Source organism: Stigmatopora argus, chromosome 4 (genome assembly GCF_051989625.1).
Source record: "Stigmatopora argus isolate UIUO_Sarg chromosome 4, RoL_Sarg_1.0, whole genome shotgun sequence".
In the NCBI taxonomy this organism is placed as follows: Eukaryota; Metazoa; Chordata; class Actinopteri; order Syngnathiformes; family Syngnathidae; genus Stigmatopora; species Stigmatopora argus.
The window spans coordinates 4,003,459-4,025,618 of record NC_135390.1 but is presented as its reverse complement, the minus strand read 5'-3'; the positions used below and the strand labels follow the sequence as shown (position 1 = coordinate 4,025,618).

Sequence of the window (22,160 nt, the reverse complement as noted above, 5' to 3'; positions counted from 1 at the left end):
CCTGGAGAAATCCCAGAGCATGCAAACTCCACACAGGTGAACCAAACAGGATTTTGCACCCAGGACCCCAGAGGCCGTTCCTCTAACCCAGCGGTGGGCAAATCAGTCCTCGAGGGCCGCTGCAGGTTTTTGTTCCAACCAATTCAGCACAAACACTGAGATTTTTGCATGAAATAAAAAGCACCTGACTGCTATCCACTGATTGCACTTGTAGGACACCAGATTGGTGAAAAGGTGTCCTCTTTATGGGTTGGAATGAAAAGCTGCACCCACTGCAGCCCTTTTTGGATTAGTTTACCCATCCCTGCGCTAACCACTCAAGCTGCCGGGCTGCTCATTTTCAGAATTTTGACGTTAATTGTCCTCATACGCCGCCTCGTGGTGCAGAGGTTCAGTCGCCTGACCTCAGTGTGGGCAGGTGCGGGCTCGATTCCAGCTGGTGGTGGTATGATTGGGAGTGTGAATGGTCGCTTGTCTTTCTGTGTGCCCTATGATTGACTGGTGACCAGTGTAGGGTGTAGTCTGCCTTTTGCCCAAAAACAGCTGCCAGCAACCCCCGCAACCCTTTCGAAGATGGGCGGTATGGAAGATGAATGAATGAATCAACGAATGAATTGTCCTCATCTGCAAACTGGATTGAAAAGGTGTGCATGTGCCTAATGTTAATATTTTATTCAAAATATAACTTAAATATGGCGGCACGGCGGCTTGAGTGGTAAGCGCGTCGGCCTCACAGCTCTGGGGTCCTGGGTTCAAATCCAGGTCAGGCCACCTGTGTGGAGTATGCATGTTCTTCCCAGGCCTGCATGGGTACTCCGGTTTCCTCCCACATTCCAAAAACATGCATGGTAGGCTGATTGGACACTCTAAATTGCCCCTAGGTATGAGTGTCAGCGTGAATGGTTATTTGTCTCCTTGTGCCCTGCGATTGGCTGGCCACCAATTCAGGGTATTTCCCGCCTCCTGCCCAAAGTCAGTTGGGATAGGCTCTAGCAACCCCAGTGACCCTTGTGAGGCTACAGCTGATTAAGCTGTAGATGCTCTGCAACACACGTGCAGCAATTGGTCCACCCAGTATTTAAGGACAACCGCCACAATCAGTTGATTGTCGGAGTATTGTTTCCTTACCGCCGTCGTAGAGTTGTATTTTCTTGTGATTATTTTGCGACTTTGCATCCTTAGTTTATTCGGCGACACTGTTGCACTTTTTGTTGTGCCTTACTAACGGTATAGATGTCGCCACACCTTAGTTCTGACTTTTCTTGCCGTTCGTTTTCTTGGTCGGGTTACCTCTGTTGTACTTTATGGTACTCACGTTTTTTGGCATGCTCCCTTTTAAAAATCCACGCTGAAACTCGCAAACGACCCTAGTGAGGATAAAGCGGATCGGAAAATGAGATGAAACAATGGATTGACAGAGAAACAAGAAAACGAAATGGAAACTGATTTTTTAATGGTAAAGTTTTCTGGGAAAATAATTACCATTTTCCATCGAACACACTAGATGGCGTTGTAAATTGATGACACCCACTGCACTACAGAGGCTCAAATGGGGACCCCCACCTCTCTCTATTGTTGAATGACACCATTGTTTCATAATAACACACTTCTATTTGTTAAAAAAGGATAAAGCTAAAAAAAGTTGCAAGGTGACCAATGAAGACCGTGCTTATATTTGCCTGTGTCCACAGACTGCAGTATTGCAGGAAGCTGGGGGAACCGATAGATGATGGTGCATTTGGTATTCAGGGGGGCCTGGTATTTATCTGTCTGCTGTCTTGTCTAGTCTGGCCTGTTAACAGTGTCACACTGCAAGCTCCCTTGGGAATTAAATTGACGCTCTGGACAGACTGAGTGTATGAGTCTGAGTGTGTGTGTATTGTTTAATGGTGTTGGGGTGTTTGTGAGGAGAGGTGAGTAGCAATGAGAGAAAATGAAAATAGCTGGAATGTGCATTAGTGCCCACTTCCCAATTACAACATGATCTTTAGAAAATGAAAGAGTTGAGGCTCTTCTTTTGAACTACATTCATTGTTTCATTTTCTGAATCGCTGCACACTATAAGGGTCGCGGGGTGTGTGGAGCCTATCCCATTTGACAATCGGGCACGAGGCAGGGGACACCCTGAATCGGTGGCTAGCAGGGCACGAGGAGACAAACAACCAGTCACGCTCACACTCATACCGAGGGGCAATTTAGACTGTCTTTGGAATGTGGGAGGAAACTGGAGTACCCGGAGAAAACCCAGACAGGCTCAGGGAGAACATGCAAACTCCACAACGCTGGACCGACCTGGATTTGAACCCAGATCCTCCACAGTGAGGCCGACGCGGTAACCACTCAACCGGCGGGCCGCATGACTTATGATCATTTACATAAAATATATACGTATATGTGACGTGGCACAGAAAAATGACTCACAGTGAGCCTTTAAAAAAAAACTGAAGTTATGGTAAATTCAAAAATAAGATAATGACATCAACAATTAAGTTACATTTTAAATCTGAATCATTATTGTCATTTCAGTTGATTTGATTCAGATAGGGCAGCTGGGTGGACAAGTGATTACCGTGTCAGCCTCACAGTTCTCAGATTCGGCGCCCATATTTGCACACCAGCACACCCCACGACCTTTGTGAACGATTTGCGGCTTGGAAAATAAATTAATGAATGATTCGGATGGCAAGAAATTATGATGGAATATTGGAAGTATTATAAAAAAAATCCATGCACATTTTTACCAAATTTGTTTTAAGTTGAAAACTATCTAGATTTTAAAAAAATAATTACCAAATTTGCAAATGTTTATACTGATTGGCTGATTGTTGAAATCTTTAAGAATCAGAATCTCCAATTTAAATGTCCCCAGGTTAATAAACTCTTAGACTAAAGAGGCAGCGGCCTGGTGGCGGGAGTGGTTAGCGTGTCGGCCTCACACCTCAGGGGTTCAAATCCAGGTCATGTCCATCTGTGTGGAGTTTGCATGTTCTCCCCGGGCCTGTATGGGTTTCCTCCGGGTACTCCGATTTCCTCCCACATTCCAAAAACATGCATGGTAGGCTGATTGGACACTCTAAATTGCCCCTAGGTATGGGTATGGGTGTGAGTGTGCATGGTTGTCCGTCTCCTCGTGCCCTGCGATTGGGTGTCCCCCGCCTCTGGCCCGGAAACAGCTGGGATTGGCCCCAGCACCCCCCGCGACCCTAATGAGGATAAAGCAGTTCAGAAAATGAGATGAGACTAAAGAGGCTTTAAGAATGGCTTGATTTATTAATTTTCAGTATATGTGTGTTTACATTTCTTTGCATGTTGCCTGATTTAGAGAGGATATGGTGGGGCAAAAGGGACACTGGGGGTCACGCCTCCAGACAGCACATGTGGCCCTGAACCACAAGACTGTTGCTGGGGTCAACTCAAGGTTAGCTTCTAAAAAAGGCCTTCTTCATTGGTCGAGGCCAGTCATAACAAGGGAGTGAAACTTGAAGCACTCATCCCTCCCCCATAAACACACCAGACCAGCCCTCTTCCTTCTCCTCCCCTCTAGTCTGCTCTCCCAGTGCCATTGTCAACCACAACCTGGACGTCTGCTACTCCTCTGACTCAAGTCAATGCTTTCAGCCCCTCCTCTTCCCCAAGCCATTCGCACACACACACACACACACACACACACACACACACACACACACACACACACACACACACACACACACACACGCACGCGCGCACAAACACACACACACACACACACACACACACACACACACACACACACACACACACACACACACACATGCATACACGTGTATATTACTTACACCCCTAGCCTTTCTTCATTTGTCTTCTGCATGACTTTATCACAATTTTATTTCTTCTAGATGATATTTTTGAACAAAAGCATACACTCACGATGAACTCTTTACAAAGCATTCATTTAACTCATTGTCTGCGATTGTCGACAAAATGGATTAGACGTCTAATGAAGTCAATGGCACTGAAAAAGGACCATTCACAACCATTCCTCCTGGTTTGTGATCAATACTCAGATACTATTTTAAAGACGCAAATGTTTAAAAAAATAGGTGGGAGTAACTAACTGTATTGTTGTTTGTTTCATTTTTTTCATTCATGTTCCGTACCACACATCCTCGAGAGGGTCGCGGGGGTTGCCGGAGCCTATCCCAGCAGACTACACCCTAGACTGGTCCCCACTCAGCCGTAGGGCACACAGTGTCACGTTTTGTTGTGGATTTGGGTGAATGTGTGCGTGTTTTCCTTGTGCATTTCGCCTCTTGTGTCCCTCTGGGCTCCCCTTCCCTTGTGTGGCCAGGTGTGTGTGATTGGTAATCTGCCCTTGTGTGTGTATTTAAACCCCTGTGTCTGACGTGTCTCATGTTTTCCCTGTCACGTAAGTCATGCTTTTTCCTCTTCGTCGGTGTGCGTCTCCCCCAGTTTGGTCGCCATTTCGTCCCCGTGTTATTTTTGTATGGTTATTATTTCATTAACAGTCCTAAGTTGTGCACCAGCTCTTCCCTCACCTTTTCCTTCCTGCTTCCTGGGTTCTGTCTCGCTATGCAGCCGAGGCATATCATGACACACAGAGAGACAAACGACCATTCACACTCACAATCATACCGCCAACAGAGGGAATCGAGCCCGCACCTGCCCACACCAAAGTCGTGAACCACTACACAAACAGGAAGCTAATTGTGTATAATAATTAGGGATGGGACTCAATTGAAAAATTATTTGAACAACAAACAACTGTGAATGAACCAGCATTTTGTTAGTAGTAGTAGTCGTAGTAGTATTGGTAGTAGTAGTATTCGTCGTAGTAATAGTAGTAGGAGTAGTCGTAGTAGTAGGGGTAGTCATGGTAGTAGTAGTAGTCATAGTAGTGGTAGTAGTGGTAGCAGTAGTAGTCGTAGTAGTAGTCGTCGTAGTAATCGTAGTAGTAGTCGTCGTAGTAATCGTAGTAGTAGTCGTCGTAGTAATTGTAGTAGTAGTCGTCGTCATAGTAGTAGTAGTAGTACAGTAGTGTACAGTAGTGTACTATTTGGCACATTTGAGAAGAGATTTGCTTGTCACTTGTCTTGCTCAGGTTGGCATCATTTAGAAAAAGAACAACGAACAACTGTGAGGGAACCAGCGTATTGGTAGTAGTAGTAGTAGTAGTGGTATTAGTAGTTATAGTAGTCGTAGTAGTAGTGGTATTAGTAGTTATAGTAGTCGTAGTAGTAGTGGTATTAGTAGCAGTGGCGGGCGGTGCATTTTCTGGTAGCGCCTTCAACGTATCAATCCAACCCTCAAAAACTATTTTATGGCTATAAAACCTCTACTGCAGCTACAGCTGCGACACATAAAAAATAATCAATAAATTAATGCACAAAAATGGGGTAAAATCCACTTCCTAGCAGCATTTCATGATTAAATACTTAAATACAAATACTGGAGCTTTTCAGACATTAAAACCAGGCCAGGGGGGCGATTTTCCCGGGAAAAGACAGCGATGAACGTCAATGGCGTACGGGCAAACATTGGGGTAAAATCCAGACGAAAACAGCATTTATTGATTAAATACAAATACTGGAGCTTTTTAGACATCAGAACCGGGCCCGGAGTATCATTTCCCCGGTAAAAAGACAGCAATGAACGTCGATACGTCCATACGTGAAATGACAAAAAATGCACTAAAATTAGGTAAAATCCACTTCCTAGCATCATTTATTGATTGAATACAAATACTGGAGCTTTTGAGACATTACAACTAGGCCAGGGGGGTGATTTTTCCCGGGAAAAGACAGCGATGGACGTCAATGGTGAAACGCCAAAAATTAAACTGGGGTAAAATCCACTTCCTAGCAGCATTTTGTGATTAAATACAAACACTGGAGCTTAAATACAAACACTGGAGCTTTTCAGATATCAGAACTTGGCCCACAATTGAAATATTATTTAGGAATATAGCCATATTTTACTCACCAAAAATCCTTTTTACACAATATCCATCCTCCTTTCTTTCTTCCTTCTTTCCTATCGCCATCGAAGCTAATGATGAAAGTCGAGCCTGTCCTGTCATATTTCCGGCATAGTCCGTTTTGAAAATAGCATTAAATCAACACAACAATATACTATTTGCTTGTGGAGCTAAGTTAGCGCGTTGAAAGGGCCCCACAAACCATTTTCCCGGCTGTAACAGGCTTGCTAGCTTCGGAGTTGATCGCCCTTTCTTAATGATGTCCATTTTTTTCTGGAAAAGTCCGTCTGGAAAATAGCTTTGTGAGCAAACAGAATCCATTTGTTTTTGCTTCTGTCGGCCATTGTGGGTGGAGTTTGCGATCTCGGCTGCCTCGGGTACTGCTTTGGCCCGCCTACTAGCCAATCATAGTTTGTGAAAGCAATGACGTGTCCCAGCCAGCAAAATGCTAACGCCTATGAAAAATCAATGTGGGGTTGCCAACTCGAAATCTGATTGGTTAAAAGCAACAGTCTAGTTTAATGCAGCAGAGCCCGCAAGAACTGATTGTGAAGGCTTTGAGGCAGATCTGATCTGGCAACAAATAATGGCTGAAATGTAATTGGTTAAATGCTTCAATATGAAAATACACATCTGGAAGCAGTGCAACCAGGGGGAAAAGCAATGAAAGGAAGCTAACAGACCATTTGGAATAATAAGTATTGATGGACAAAATATAATATGATTAAGATATTTCTTAGGCCAGCAGAGAAGGGCCTTGAAGGCCCTGATGGCCCGCCACTGCTACTACATTTGTAGTAGCAGTAGTAGTGGTAGTAGTAGTAGTAGTGGTGGTAGTGGTAGTAGTGGTAGTAGTGGTAGTGGTAGAGGTAGGGGTAGGGGTAGTGGTAGTGATAGTGGTAGTGGTAGTAGTGGTAGTTGTAGTAGTGCTACTACTACTAGTAGTAGTACTAGTAGTAGTGCTACTACTACTAGTAGTAGTACTAGTAGTAGTGCTACTACTACTAGTAGTAGTGCTACTAGTACTAGTAGTAGTGCTACTACTACTAGTACTAGTAGTAGTGCTACTACTACTGGTAGTAGTACTAGTAGTAGTGCTACTACTACTAGTAGTAGTGCTACTACTACTAGTAGTAGTGCTACTACTACTAGTAGTAGTGCTACTACTACTAGTAGTAGTGCTACTACTACTAGTAGTAGTGCTACTACTACTAGTAGTAGTGCTACTACTACTAGTAGTAGTAACGGTAGCACTACTAGTAGTAGTAGCGGTAGCACTACTAGTAGTAGTACCGGTAGCACTACTAGTAGTAGTAGCGGTAGCACTACTACTAGTAGTAGTAGCACTACTACTAGTAGTAGTGGTAGCACTAGTAGTAGTAGTAGCACTACTACTACTAGTAGTAGCAGCACTACTATTAGTAGTAGTAGCACTACTAGTAGTAGTAGCACTACTACTAGTAGTAGTATTAGTAGCACTAGTAGTAGTAGTAGTAGCACTACTACTACTAGTAGTAGTTGTAGCACTAGTAGTAGTAGTTGTAGCACTAGTAGTAGTAGTAGCACTACTAGTAGTAGTAGTAGCACTAGTAGTAGTAGCACTAGTAGTAGTAGTAGCACTACTAGTAGTAGTAGCACTACTAGTAGTAGTAGCACTACTAGTAGTAGCACTAGTAGTAGTAGCACTAGTAGTAGTAGTAGCACTACTAGTAGTAGTAGCACTACTAGTAGTAGCACTAGTAGTAGCACTACTAGTAGTAGTAGCACTACTAGTAGTAGTATTAGTAGCACTAGTAGTAGTAGTAGTAGTAGTAGTAGCACTACTAGTAGAAGTAGCACTACTAGTAGTAGTAGCACTAGTAGTAGTAGTAGTAGTGGTAGTAGTAGAAGTAGTAGTAGTAGAAGTAGTAGTAGTAGTAGCAGCACTAGTAGTAGTAGCACTAGTAGTAGTAGTAGCAGTAGTAGTAGTAGTAGCACTACTACTAGTAGTAGTAGTAGTAGCACTACTAGTAGTAGTAGTAGTAGCACTACTACTACTAGTAGTAGTAGCACTAGTAGTAGTAGTAGCAGCACTACTACTACTACTAGTACTACTAGTAGTAGTAGTAGTAGTAGTAATAGTAGTAGCAGCACCACTAGTAGTAGTAGTCGCAGTAGTGCAGTCGTGTACTATGTACTTGGCACATTTTAGAAGAGATTTTCTTGTCGTTTGACGTCCTCCTCCGAAAAGTCTAATTGGTCGAGACCAGCTGTCAGTTTGGATGTGGGCGGGGTCGAGCGGACCCGTCTCCTCTGTGGTCTAGTTGGAAGACAGCTGCTCGCGGCGGCGGCAGCGGCGTCGTTCGCAGCGGAATAAGGGAACAACAGCACAATGCGAAAGACGCCAAAAATGGCTTAACCTAGAACTGGCAACTCCTTCACTTCCCTAGGTCTCTTCGAGATAAATATGGCGTGAGAAAATACGTGCGAAACTGACGGGAGTCAGCCGAAACGCCGGACGCTGCCTGGAAGTTTTTCGTTGTTTCCCCGTCGGGGGTCCCCGACGGTGGCGGCGGCGGCTCTTTCCCCGGAGCGGTGTCCCGGTCCACCGAGCCCCATGCAAAACCTAACGGCCTCTGGCGGCTCCGGCAACTCCAATGTCACCTGCTCCTGCAACTGCACCGTTTCCCAGCCACAGGGAATGGAGATATGTGAGTATTCCAGACTTGTGTATTTTCCGTGACCTTAAATCCGACCCAGAGACGATTGGAGAGTCTAATCCGTCACACATATACAGTTCTCCAAGTATAATTCAGCTTTAGGATGACACATGTGTATGTCTTCATCCAAGAAACGTCGAAGATTTCATCTTTTTATGAATACGTAGATGATCCTTCAATTTTCCATGCGTCTGCGCAGTACAGTACAGTAGAAACTTCAAGAGGGCTCCATCGTGATTTTTTTTTCATTTATAGCTGGCTCTATGACTTTAAAGTTTCAACTGTGTAGTCACTTTAAGTGTGACGGCAATTTTAGATCGTACACTAAAGCATTTACATTTATCGACATGGTGCAATGCTGTCACAATGGACTATTATGTACATTCGACTCTTAACGTGCATTTTTGATCTAGAATAAGTAGGAAAAAAACTCGACGTCTGCTTTGTTGCTCTATGATTTTATTGGCCTGTGCTCACATAGTATATATAATAAGGGATCCACCCAGAGGGTTAAATAGTTGGCGGTCAGCACTAACAGGAAACGCTGGAATGGTATGATATGTCTGTCTGCTGTCTGAGCAACCCACAGAGAAACTGTCATTATCAGCTCTGCTCTGTTACATTCATTGCAGATGTTCCTCTTTATGACTCAGGCAGGGCAGACAAATACTGAATGCTGGGAAGTAGAACTCAAAAACAGCCACAGCATGCAGCCAAAGCCGAATAAACAAGAAACACTTAGAGATGCCTTGGCAGCTAGACAAGAGCCATGGCAAAAGTGTGTTCATGCACTCCGACATGCCGACATACAGAAGGGCAGAGCTCCAGTTATGTTATTTCCGTTGTGGCAGAGTCCAGACTTGGTTAGTGTTGGGTGAATGTAGGATATTCCATTTAGATTTGGCAGCAATGCATGGCTGCAGTGACGCCAATATGTAACTTAGAACTTGCATGTGTTTATTTAGCACACTGACACATGGCTCACCTTGTCTTGCTCACGTTGGCATCATTTAGAAACAGAATCTATCTATCTAAAAAATAAAAAATAAAAAAATGAAAATCAAAAGACGTCAGCGTTGAAGGTAGTTGATGGAGACCACTCAGTTCAACTTGCTTTAAACTCAGACAGTGATATCTTTGTTGATTTACACAGTGGTATTTGGACATGTTTTTAATTTTTGTTAGTTATTTATTATTATAAATTTGTCTCTATTTCTTATTTCCTTGTACACATTCATTCATTCATTCATCTTCTGTACCACTTATATCAATATATTAACCTGCCTTTGAATGAAAATACAACGGAAAACATAGGAAATTTATAACATTGTGAAATTGTAATTTCTATCATTAGCATCAGGTTCTCATCAAGATAGACTTATTTCTTTTTTCAAATTGAATAATTTGATATTTTAAAATTGCCTTAAAAACGTTGAATTTTACAATTTCTCTCGTATGATGCCCCCTGATATTGGTTCCAATGTCGAAATGTCTCGATTCTTTCGATGGTTCACATTACTGCAATAGTTGTGACTTTTGAACAAGACAAAAAGAAAAAAAAAAAAACGCAGAATTTTGTTTTATTTCATAATCAAAAATGCACAATCATTTCCTTTCTGTGTTCCGAAAGGGTGTTGCCTGCATGTAGACAAATTCAAAATGGTAGTAACGTGAGCAGTACAACCAGGAAGTGTGTCCGTAGCGGTCTAGTGTTCAACAAGTCTCTGGGTGCAATAATAGCATGAGATACACATTACGCAGGTATCAAGGCTGATATTTTAATGGTCGACCGCCAGCCGCAGCCTTAATAACTATTGCGATGTGCTGACATGGTAAACACTACGAACACATCTATAAAGACTACCCGCGTCTGGCCAATCAGAGCACTTTTAACTACGGTAAGATGGCGACGCCCTGAGCGAGCAGTGGCAAGCACAAGTGAGTGAGTTTTTTCACGTTTTATGCAAGATACTTCTGGAACGAATTAATTTTGAAAGTAAAGGTACCACTTAATCTCAAATGTTCAATTGAAACTTTAAATTTTACATTTCAATCTAGAGAGAGTTATTTCACTGTAACAGCTTTCACTTAATATTTATCTTCTATGAGAAAATACCAAATAAATATTTGGGTTATTTTCACAGATCGTCCACTATCCGTTCTTTGAGTTTACATCTTTAGACAGAGTTTACGTATTTGCTCTCTAGGGCAAGCAATTGAGGTCACTATGCCAGCATGTTGAGTGGCTGAATATGTCTCTGTGTTTGTAATAGTCTGCAGTATAGGTCAGTCGGATGTAAATGGTCTGATCTGTAATTCTGCATAATGAGTGCTGTTAGTGTGTAGGTCAGTGTTTCCCAACCTTTTTTGAGCTGCGGCACACTTTTTGCATTGAAAAAATGTCAAGGGACACCACCATCTGAAAATCTTTTAATTTAGAACTATGTCGCCTATACTAACAATAGAAATTCTCATCAAAGTTTTATCAGCAAGAATCAGATAAACCTCCAAAATTATTCAAAAATATAATTTTTCACACTGACCCAGAAGTTGATGTCTGCAGACCCTGAATAACTTGTGGTTCAAGTTATGCAAAAATAAGTAATTTATTTTTAATTTGTTTTTAATCGCATAATTTTATGACTTTTCTCTAAATATTACTTAAATCTCCTAATATTAGGCCAAAGAAATGTGCTCACACAGACTTTACGCCGCCAAAAATTGATCCCCCAGAAACAAGCAACTTCCGGTTCATGTTAGAGAAAAATAAGCAACATAATGACTGTTTCGTAATTCTATTCTCATCTCATCTCATTTTCTGAACCGCTTCATCCTCGTTAGGGTCGTGGGGGGTGCTGGAGCCTATCCCAGCTGACTCCGAGCCAGAGGCGGGGGACACCCTGAATCGGTTGTCAGCCAATCGCAGGGCACAAGGAGACAGACAACCATGCACACTCTCACCCATACTAGGGGCAATTTAGAGTGTCATATCAGCCTACCATGCATGATTTTGGAATGTGGGAGGAAACCGGAGTACCCAGAGGAAACCCACGCAGAACATGCAAATTTCACACAGGTGGACGTGACCTGGATTTGAACCCAGGACCCCAGAGCTGTGAGGCCAACACCCTAACCACTTGCGCCGCCGTGCCGCCCTGTTTCACAATTTGAATCTTGTAATAGTATAATCTATAATTTAACATTCATCATGTTTTGATTTTAAACTTGTAATAGTTCAATTTTAATCTTGTTATATTCATATGAATTTCTCTCTCTGAATATTACATTGTATGACTTCTTGCAATTTTCCCCGGCAGACCTGACCATTGCTCATGGCACACCAGTTTGCCGCGGCACAGTGGTTGGGAAACACTGGTGTAGGTGGCTTACATATGCACAAAGCTTACTAAAAACACACAAAGGCATTTGTGCTCATATTTACACCTGACAGACGTCACACGACGTCACACACTCAGAATTCCGAACGTCCATTAGTTAGTTGTCTGTTGATGTGCTGTTAATTTTGAATGGGGCTATTTTTTTCGTCAGACTTTTACATTACTCCTGTCTCAGAAATAAACTGAACCATACTAGTTCATTTCAAAAGAAGAGTTAGGTGCTGGTTAAAGTACAACGATGGAACAATTAATTACATTGGTACCTCTACTACTTATAAATACCTCGATGGGAAACCCTTTGTTCTAAAATACAAAAACAGTCCAAAATACTAAATGTCAAACAAAATCAAAAATCCCCCAAAACATAAATACACTTCCTTTATCCAGTATTTTATTTAGAAATAATCGTGACTATCTCCCAACTATGATGTCGGATCCCAAGTTAGCGCGCTGTTGTTGTACTCTAGAGCCAGCTTGTGGAGGCTAGAGGCCAATGGGTCCAACAAGGGGGTACAGTGCCCTTTAATACCAGTTTAAAGCTCCAGATATTGACTAGTATTGACACCATACCTAAGCGAGGGTTATGTGTGAGAAGGGACTCTTTTGTCCACAGTGCCCAAGCTATTTCATCATTTTTATCAGGAAAATGTTTAATCTGCGTTGTTTAGAAAATTGCGACAACACACACTGCGGATATAAAATCAGTGTATTGGATTTAAACATTAATCGGAAAAGGATAGAGTGGAGTGGAGCAGGGGAGTATTTTGTTGTTCCGTCAAAACGTTTTACTAAAGACTGCTTTTAGCAAGTTACAAAGGAATTGTTTCCAATTAAAGAGTTGTTGACAATGGCATTGGCACCAAAACAAAAACGTACCGTATTTACTCGCATATAAACCGTCCCCGCGTATAAGCCGCACCCGTAAAATTACCGTAAAATTGTTGAATTTTACAATTTCTCGCGTATAAGTTGCCCCGTGATTCCCAATTTTCACCTCCATATTCATGGTTTTAATAGAGAGTACAAATGTGTTACTTTGAAGGGAAAATCTTAGGGTCAATATCATAAGGAAGTTAATAGGCCCGCCTTTGTAAATACAAAATATCAAATTATTCAATTTGAAAAAAGAAACAAGTCTATCTTGATGAGAACCTGATGCTTTTTAATGATAGAAATTACAATTTCACAATGTTATAAATTTCCTATGTTTTCCGTTGTGTTTTCATTCAAAGGCAGGTTAATATATTGATTCTTTTCGTTCAGACACCTAAGTGCGCAGCTCAGTGTCCTTAAGTTTTCATGGTATGTTGTTTAGGCACTTAGGCGGGCAGCTTGGGGTCCTATATGTAGTTGTAGTTAGAGTTGTAGTTCTTTTGCATGGAGTACCACGAACGTTTTCAGCTGAGTTTTCAATGTTCGTCTAATAGGTGATTGTAACGCGTTCGCGGAGAAGAATGCCATGCTCTGTCAATTTCTTGGAATTCATATGAAGGGAGCTGATGTGTGTGTCTTCGTCTCACTCTCTGACCGAAGTATCTGTGTAGATGAGGTGTCCCAGCGCTATCAACAAACACCGTCGCTAAGAGTTTTATCTGTTTTTCGTTTCTCTACTTTGAAATAAATGACCGTATCGGCCGCATTGTCTTGCGTTATGGCGTTTCGTCTTTGTCACTTTGCAGTTTCTTGCATGTCGTCATTTTATGCGCATATAAGCCGTACCCTCGATTCAGTCATCATTTTTTTGTCCCGACAAATGTGGCATATATGCGAGTAAATACGGTACTTACTCCCTTCTGACCCATTTTCAATTCTGTATTCCGACTTGTTGAATGATAAAGTCGAGAAGTCTCAACTAGTGTTTCCATTGATTTGAATTCCTCCTGGCAGAATCCTTCTCTTTTGATACCTCAGTGTCTACTATGCTGTGGCAAGGGAAGTTTGTCACGATATGCAATAAATAAATTTATAGCACGATGAATAAAAATGAGAACAATACTTTTCACGGATGGGTTTTCTCGCCGGGGCATGTGCACATGCTCTCGACACACATGCATGTTCAAACTTCGTCCATTGATTGCATGCAAGACTACAGTTCGTATCGGGTTTATTCATCATCAACACCTGTTAGATTTATGTGCTTTTGGTGTTTGGTATTGATATAGTCTTGACATTTTCTCTTTGTAACTTTTCCTGATTGTCCATTGCTTTCACCTGTTGTTGCCTCCTCATGTGTCTCAGCCTTTCTGTTGCCCTGTGGGTCACCCACCTGTTCTCAATGTCTGGTTAACCTATGTCTGTGTACTTAAGTCCCTTTTGTTTGTTCATTTCTTATTGCATCCTTTTCCATGTCACGTCTGTGTTAGGTGTGCGTCCCAGATATGTTTTATTCCGCGGCTTTTAGATTCCCTGCTTTTGTTTACCCTTTGATTTTGGTCTCTTTAATTAAACCCTTTGCGTACAGTAATCCCTCGAACATTTCAAAATAAGAGCACATCACAAAGAAATTTTAGTTACTCTCAAATATTTCAGAGTATACACTACGATTGCTTTGAAGTGATTGGCAAAACATTAAATAATTCGTCTTTAAAATTGGTAACATACACACTTTGCAGGACAAGATTGCAGCCAGTTTGGATCAAATGAATGTTTTGATGGGCTATAATAAACAAACACCAAACATTCAGGTGTTGACCTAATTCATATTCAATGCTAAACTACCTTTCAAAAGACGTGTTATTAATTGATTACAAATATTTTTTAATTTTTTAATATAGTTTGCATATTTTACTTAAGAATGACCATTTATTGCATTTGAATGTGTGGTTTATTAGAATATACAGTGACAAGATTCAATCCCTTATTGAGTGTGGAAATGTTGACGTGGGACTTTAAGTCAGGTCTACATTGTGTCTGTTATCGTGGATCAAGTTTTCACTCATATTTTCAAATTGAAAAAAGCTGTTACCACTTAATACAGTCAGTCCATGGGCAAGTTGAAGTTTTGCGGTGTTATCTTGGATAGCAAAACACGTCGTGCTTCTTTGTGTGTAATGTAACATTCATGGCCTTCCTAAATGAATTAAAGGATAAGTGGTGGCGGCTTGAGTGGTTAGCACGTCGGCCTCACAGCTCTGAGATCATAGGTACAAATTCAGGTGGGTCCACCTGTGTGGAGTTTGCATGTACTCCCCGGGCCTACGTGGGTTTTCTCCGGATACTCCGGTTTCCTCGCACGTTCCAAAGACATGAATGGTAGGCTGATTGGACACTTTAAATTGTTCCTAGGTATGGGTGTGAGTACAAATGGTTTTCCATCTGCTTGTGACCTGTGATCGGCTGGCCACTGATACAGGGTGTCCCCCGCCTCTGGGCCGAAGTCAGCTGGGATAGGCTTCTGCACCCCCCGTGGCCCTAGTGAGGACAAAGCAGTTCAGAAAATTAATTAATGAATAAACAAGTGGTCACACACATGCTTGATCACATTAATGCCTCTGTCAAGCAGCTGGTTGTCGATGACATTCATATATCTATAGTTGATTGCCAAAAACAGCGGTGGGGAAACAATTCCACAAAGGGCCGCCCGCACTGGGTGCAGGTTTTAATTCCAACTCATCAATACATACCTGTCAACTTTTATGATGTTCTCGTATTTTATGTTTTTTCATCATTTCAAATTATGTATGCCGGGTAACAACTTTTCTACAGATAAAAAAATGTCACAAAAAGTAAGTTTTTTTGTAAAACCGATCTTGTTTTACCCTCTAATGCAAGAAAATACTGTAATTACTAGAAATAAAAAAATTGAACGCCCGTGACCTAAGGACGTCAACATCCAAAAATAATTAAAATGCACACATATATAATAGTATCCCAGAATAACCCCAACAACACTCAATGCTCGAGAGCCACACAGAACCCCCCTCGCCCCAAACAGATGAGGACCTCGTTGAAATGATCCCATTGGGGAGGGAGGAAGAAGAGGCACTAGACAACGATGAGGATGAACAACTTGGTCTACCTTTAAGACATCTGCAGGAGATCTTCAATATCCTTATATGCGAGAAAATACTGTAATTACTCGGAATAAAAATATTGAACGCCCGTGACGAGAGGACGTCAACACACTCAATGCTCGAGAGCCACACAGAACCCCCCTCGCCCCAAACAGATGAGGACCTCGTTGAAATGATCCCATTGAGGAGTGAGGAAGAAGAGGCACTAGACAACGACGAGGATGAACAACGTGGTCTACCTTTAAGACATCTGCAGGAGATCTTCAATATGGCACGCAGTTTGCAACAACGGGTCCAGGGGAATGATGACAACATGGTCGCAGCCCTTGAATTTGGCAATCGTCTTGACAGTGTCAAATGCATATTTGTACAAGAAAAGAAACAGCGGCCAGCATGTTGCTTGTGCGCACAAAAACCTCTCGCAGAAAGAAGCTCCTCCTGTTGCCCCTACAGCGTCTCTTGAAGATTCCATCAAATCTGACAGAGCTCTTGGACTAAAGCTCCCCATAACCTGTAATTTATTTATTTTTCATTATTATTTAAATCAAGCGGTGAGGAACTAGTACAGGACCAACTGAGTACAGGACTTTAAAGTATTTACATTTTTTTTAATTTATAGATTATATTTAGCTAGTAAAACATTACAGTCTTCATATGCATATAACTGTAATATTTAATACATACGCTTCTTGATAATTGTACTTATTGGTACTTGTATTTTTGTATAGGCGCAAAAACATTTACTATGGTACTAATAATAGGGGTAATCCTACTTTGCGGTTTGTCGATTATTGTGGCCATGACTCGATTATATTATCCGCAATATTTGAGGGATTACTGTATGTCAACAATTTAGCCATAAATTGCTCACTCTGGACATTTTCAGCTCTCAAAAACATGTATGTACTGCAGAAACAAAATCACAAAAATTACTTGATGTGCCCTAAGTTTACCACTACTATAGGTCAGTTTGGCTGTGACAGTCCCAAGTGATAAAAAGTTAAAGTCCTTTGTGTCCTGGGTTCAATGACACCGTGTAACACTAATGCTTCAATAGCACCCAGCCACTGTGGCTGCTAGGATTCCCTTTGTGTCTAGATTTTGCACCCCCATTCAACGCGCACACACACACCAAACTAGGATCCTCCCATGGCTCACAAAGTGGCCTTGGGACCAGGGCAAATTCTGCAGTCTGGTTGTGTTTGAGACAGTCCATCCGTCAAGTGTATGTTGGGGTGGGCATCTAGTGGATGGTGGCAGGGACTTTCCTCTATTTACACAGTTTGACTATCTGAGATACAAAATACTTCAGGCGAATGAATCAGACTGCTGTGTGTCTCATGACTACAGGTCTGTGGACACAACGCTCCAGACACATATTGGCAGATGGTAAACAAGAGCACAGTTCCTTTTCCCCCCTTCATGAGCTGATTTGTCCTCTATCCAACCTACAATTCAGCTACATTTAATGGTTAGCATACTATGTGTTCCCTGTGTCATTGCATTGGCACTACAGCAAAGAAAATCAAGCAGATGGGCTAATCTCCCACTGCTCCTGTCAGTAATCTTATATTTTCAGACATAAGTGTACCCACTGTTCAGTAGATCTTTGTCATGTTTTAAGGGTGTACCATGGATTTTGGAGAAAGGATAGCATGTGTGATGAGTATCACTCCAGGGATTTCATGAAGAAGATCCTTTTACTGATGTCTGTCTTTAAGAAGCATTTCAATAATATGTCTGAGATCACTTTCCAATACAAAAACAACCCATCTGCTCTTGAAGGTTCAGACAGCCATGGCTTGTGTTAACTCTGAAGATAAAATGCAGAATGTTTAATGACCATTCATCTTATTTTCCAAAATGTTATGTTCTTCAATTAATTGATATGATCCTCATACAGTGGTACCTCGTCATACAACCGCTCGTCATACAAAATTCTCGTCTTATGGCGGAAATTTCGATCGAATAATTCGCCCGTCATGCGATCAAAATTTCGTGATGCGACCAAGCCTGGTCTTTTTTGCATATCTTTCGTGTATAACAATATCTACGAGCATGGAACGATTAATCCAGACGAGTTTCTCCTAAGACCAGGAAACGCACAACGCGCATGCGCGGGCAAAAAGAGGGCTTTCTGGGTAATGAAGTATACTCGTGCACACAACACCCATAGGCAATGGCAACCTTTCTCAGAATAAAACTTCATTACCCACAATCAATTCGTGGGTAAGCTCAACTATTGTATTTCCTGTTATTCTTTCTAAGGAAAGAAGCTCCCGCGATCGTTCTTTAAAGACTATTTCTCGTTGGCAAGTGGTCGTGCGTTATCCTATTGTGAGGACATTTGTGGTCATCATTTTGGGAATATTTTGAAGGCAATACAACAGCAAACAGTCCATCGATAGCGAACGTGAGGGTGGAGGCGTGGCACACCGCCAACGCGGAAAACGAAGGTAACAAAGGATTACAACAAAATTAGAATTCAGTTTTGTGTAAAGTTACATTAAACGTATGTTTGAGTGTTTGTATATGTTAATCCAAGTTAATTTAAATTTGTTTGTTCCGTTTACGAGTGCGTTGTCGTGGGAAAAAAACGAACCCCACGCCCCCAAACGTCTCTGTCTCCCGTCGGCGAAATCTGCCCAATTTTAGTTAGATTAAACACATTTTATTACTATTAAACCACTAGTTATGTGTTACTTTGTTAATAGATGGCGAATTAGAAGAAATAAAACATTTTTTCCAATCCAATATCCTGTTTTTGGTGTTTTTTCAGAGGGCTGGAACAAATTAATTTGTTTTCCATTCATTTCAATGGAAAACGTCCGCTCGAGTTACGAGAATCTCGTCATACGAGCTCAGTTCCGGAACGGATTAAGCTCGTATCTCGAGGTACCACTGTATTATTATTTGGGAATCACCCCAGGTTACCGTTCTAGGGTTAAGACATTTCCATGGTTATATAAATGAAAAATAATCGAATGGTTGTATCAAAAACGCCCATTATTTTTTTTTGTCCCCCACTAAATGGCATGTTTCATGCGACACAAAACTGCCATTCTCACTGTTTCATTATAATAAATTTTAATCCATAAACAATTGTCCCCTCAAATATACGCAAGGAACGACACTATTTCGTTCCAACAAAAATTCAAATCGAGTAGGCCACTACCAAAATAATACCTTCTTGTTAAAAATATGATCAAAACTCACTTTATCTGAACCTGCTACTTAGTTTGGAATAAACTGTTGTGAAATAAATGACGTTGTTGAGTGACCCATACGTATAGCTCGCTACCAATAACCACCTGCTCCATTTTTCCGACCCTTATTTTTCTTGAAGAAGGAATACCGTATTTACTCGCATATAAGCCGCACCCTTAAAATTGCCTTAAACTCGTTGAATTTTAAATTTCTCGCCTATAAGCCTCCCCCTGATTCACAATTTTCACCTCTATTCATGGTTTTAATAGGGAGTACAAATGTGTTACTTTGAAGGGGAAAATCTTGAGAAAAATCATCACACATGGTATTTCTGAGATAATATATGAATCAAAAGCACATTATTAGGGTCAATATCATAAGGAATTAATTCATCCAGTAATGTTTGTTTTCTTACTGCAAAACAGAAAATAACCAACAAATAGTAAATGTTACTTTGCCAATATCTACTGGTGAAAAAGTACCACAAGTCTTGTGCGCATATAAGCCGTATCGTTGATAAAGTCATATTTTTTTCGAGTTACAAATACGACTTATATGCGAGAAAATACGGTACATCTGGGTCCAGAAACTTACTTACTTACATTTTTTACATTGTGACTCGACAATCGTCAAAAAATCTCAGGTGAGTATTAATCGTTGCGTGGGCACACTTGTGGCCAAATTAACATTGTGTTGTTATATTGTTTTTAGTCCGTCATATGCATTTTGTTTTTGTGAAGTCGAATGAAAAGGAAAAGCATGTATTGCCATTCCCCCCCAATTTCAGAAAATAATTAACATTTAATCAGCCATGTTACCAATGCTACTTCAGGCATTACAATAACTATTTAGTGATTATAGAACAGGGGTGGGCAAACCGGTCCTCGAGGGCCGCTGTGGGTGCAGGTTTTTGTTCTAACCGATCCCCCACAGACACTTTGGCCAATGAGATTTCTGCAGAAAACAATAAGCACCTGACTGCTATCCACTGATTGCACTTGTAGGACACCAGATTGGTGAAAAGATTTCCTCTTTATGGGTCGGAATGAAAACCAGTACCCACTGCGGCACTTTGTGGAATTGTTTGCCCACCCCTGTTATAAGTTTTAACCATTTAGCATATTACTGAATAAATCCATGATTGATTTTTTTTTTCATCCCCCAAAATGGTTTGTGTTATACTTGAGACTCAGCATATCTTGACCCACTAACAGTCCAAATTTATGTTCCCCCAAAGGTTGTCGTTCTCTACTGCAACAAGACACCAATCATGTTTGAATGAGTCAACAAGCTCCCCCTGTGACAATAAATGGCCCCTGTTGCTGTTTTGTAATTGCCTGAATATAAATGCTGTATGTGCAATGATTGAGTAAAGATTGCATCCTCCTTAGCATCACAAGGATGCCTCCCACTGGAGGAACACATTAGTTTGACTGTAACACAATAAAATACAGAAGGCACAATTGATTATTTTATGGATAAGTTATTTCCTTTTTATTTTCACATCAGTAGGTTTATAATAACAGACCTTGCTGACTCCAGCACTTTCCAGTATACTCCTTATGTTGTCTGCTGCCATAAAATTTTGTAGTACAGTAATACAGTGGTACCTCGACATACGATCTTAATCCGTTCCGGGACTGAGATCGTATGACGAGATTCTCGTAACTCGAGCGGACGTTTCCCATTGAAATGAATGGGAAACACATTAATTCGTTCCAACTCTCTGAAAAAACACCAAAAACTGGATATTGGATTGGAAAAAATGTTTTATTTCTTCTAATTCGCCATCTATTAACAAAGTAACACATAACTAGTGGTTTAATAGTAATAAAACGTGTTTAATCTAACTAAAATTGGGCAGATTTCGCCGACGGGAGACAGAGACGTTTGGAGGTGGGGGGGGGGTCGTTTTTTTTTCCACGACAACGCACTCGTAAATGGAACAAACAAATTTAAATTAACTTGGATTAATATATACAGACACTCAAACATATACGTTCAATGTAACTTTCAATGTTTGCTGTTGTATTGCCTTCAAAATATTCCCAAAATGATACACACAAATGTCCTCACAATAGGATAACGCACGACCACTTGCCAACGAGAAAAAGTCTTTAAGGAACGATCGCGGGACCTTTCCTAAGAAAGAATAACAGGAAATGACATAGCTGAGCTTCCCACGTAGTGATTGTGGGTAATGAAGTTTTATTCTGAGAAAGGTTGCCATTGCCTATGGGTGTTGTGTGCAGGAGTATACTTCATTACCCAGAAAGCCCTCTTTTTGCATGCGCGTTGTGCGTTTCCTAGTCCTAGGAGGAACTCGTCTGAATTATTCGTTCCGTGCTCGTAAATATTGTTATACACGAAAGATATGCAAAAAAGACCTGGCTTGGTCGCATCACGAAATTTTGACCGCATAACGGGCGAATTATTCGATCGAAATTTCCCCCGTAAGACGAGCATTTTGTATGATGAGCGGTCGTATGACGAGGTACCACTGTACTAGTATTTGTATTTGCGACATCAAATGTTGGATAAGCACTGGGGAAAACACCGTTGATGTGTGTGGTGCTTACACTTAGAAAAATTTGTGGAGCTCAGGATTTCAGCGGGGCATCAGCCAACCCAATCCGCTCGTGTCACTATCCTTGGTTACGCTCGGGGAAAAACGCCACCGATGTGTGTGGTGCTCACGCTTAGAAAAAAATTATGGTGCTCAGGATTCCAGCGGGGTATGTGTCACCCCTGTCCGCCCACAGAGCACTGTGCTCGGTGAAAAACCCCTCCAATGTGTGTGGGGCTCAAATTTGAAAAATTTCTGGAGCTGCAGAAATTCAGCGGGGCGTCGTCCAACCCAGTCCGCTCA

At 41.4% G+C, this 22,160-nt stretch overlaps 1 protein-coding gene across 2 annotated transcripts in view; it reads left to right on the top strand.

Moving 5' to 3' along the window:
- The first annotated feature begins 8,243 nt into the window (after positions 1-8,243).
- The window catches only part of LOC144073671 (low-density lipoprotein receptor class A domain-containing protein 4-like), a 49,506-nt gene continuing 35,589 nt past the window's right edge, over positions 8,244-22,160 (top strand). Inside the window, exon 1 of one of the 2 annotated variants that reach the window (XM_077599687.1) lies at positions 8,244-8,664. In XM_077599687.1, the coding sequence (XP_077455813.1) occupies positions 8,571-8,664 (94 nt within the window). In that variant the 5' untranslated portion in view covers positions 8,244-8,570. The remainder of the gene's footprint in view (positions 8,665-22,160) is intronic. The other variant, XM_077599688.1, reaches the window with a different exon arrangement.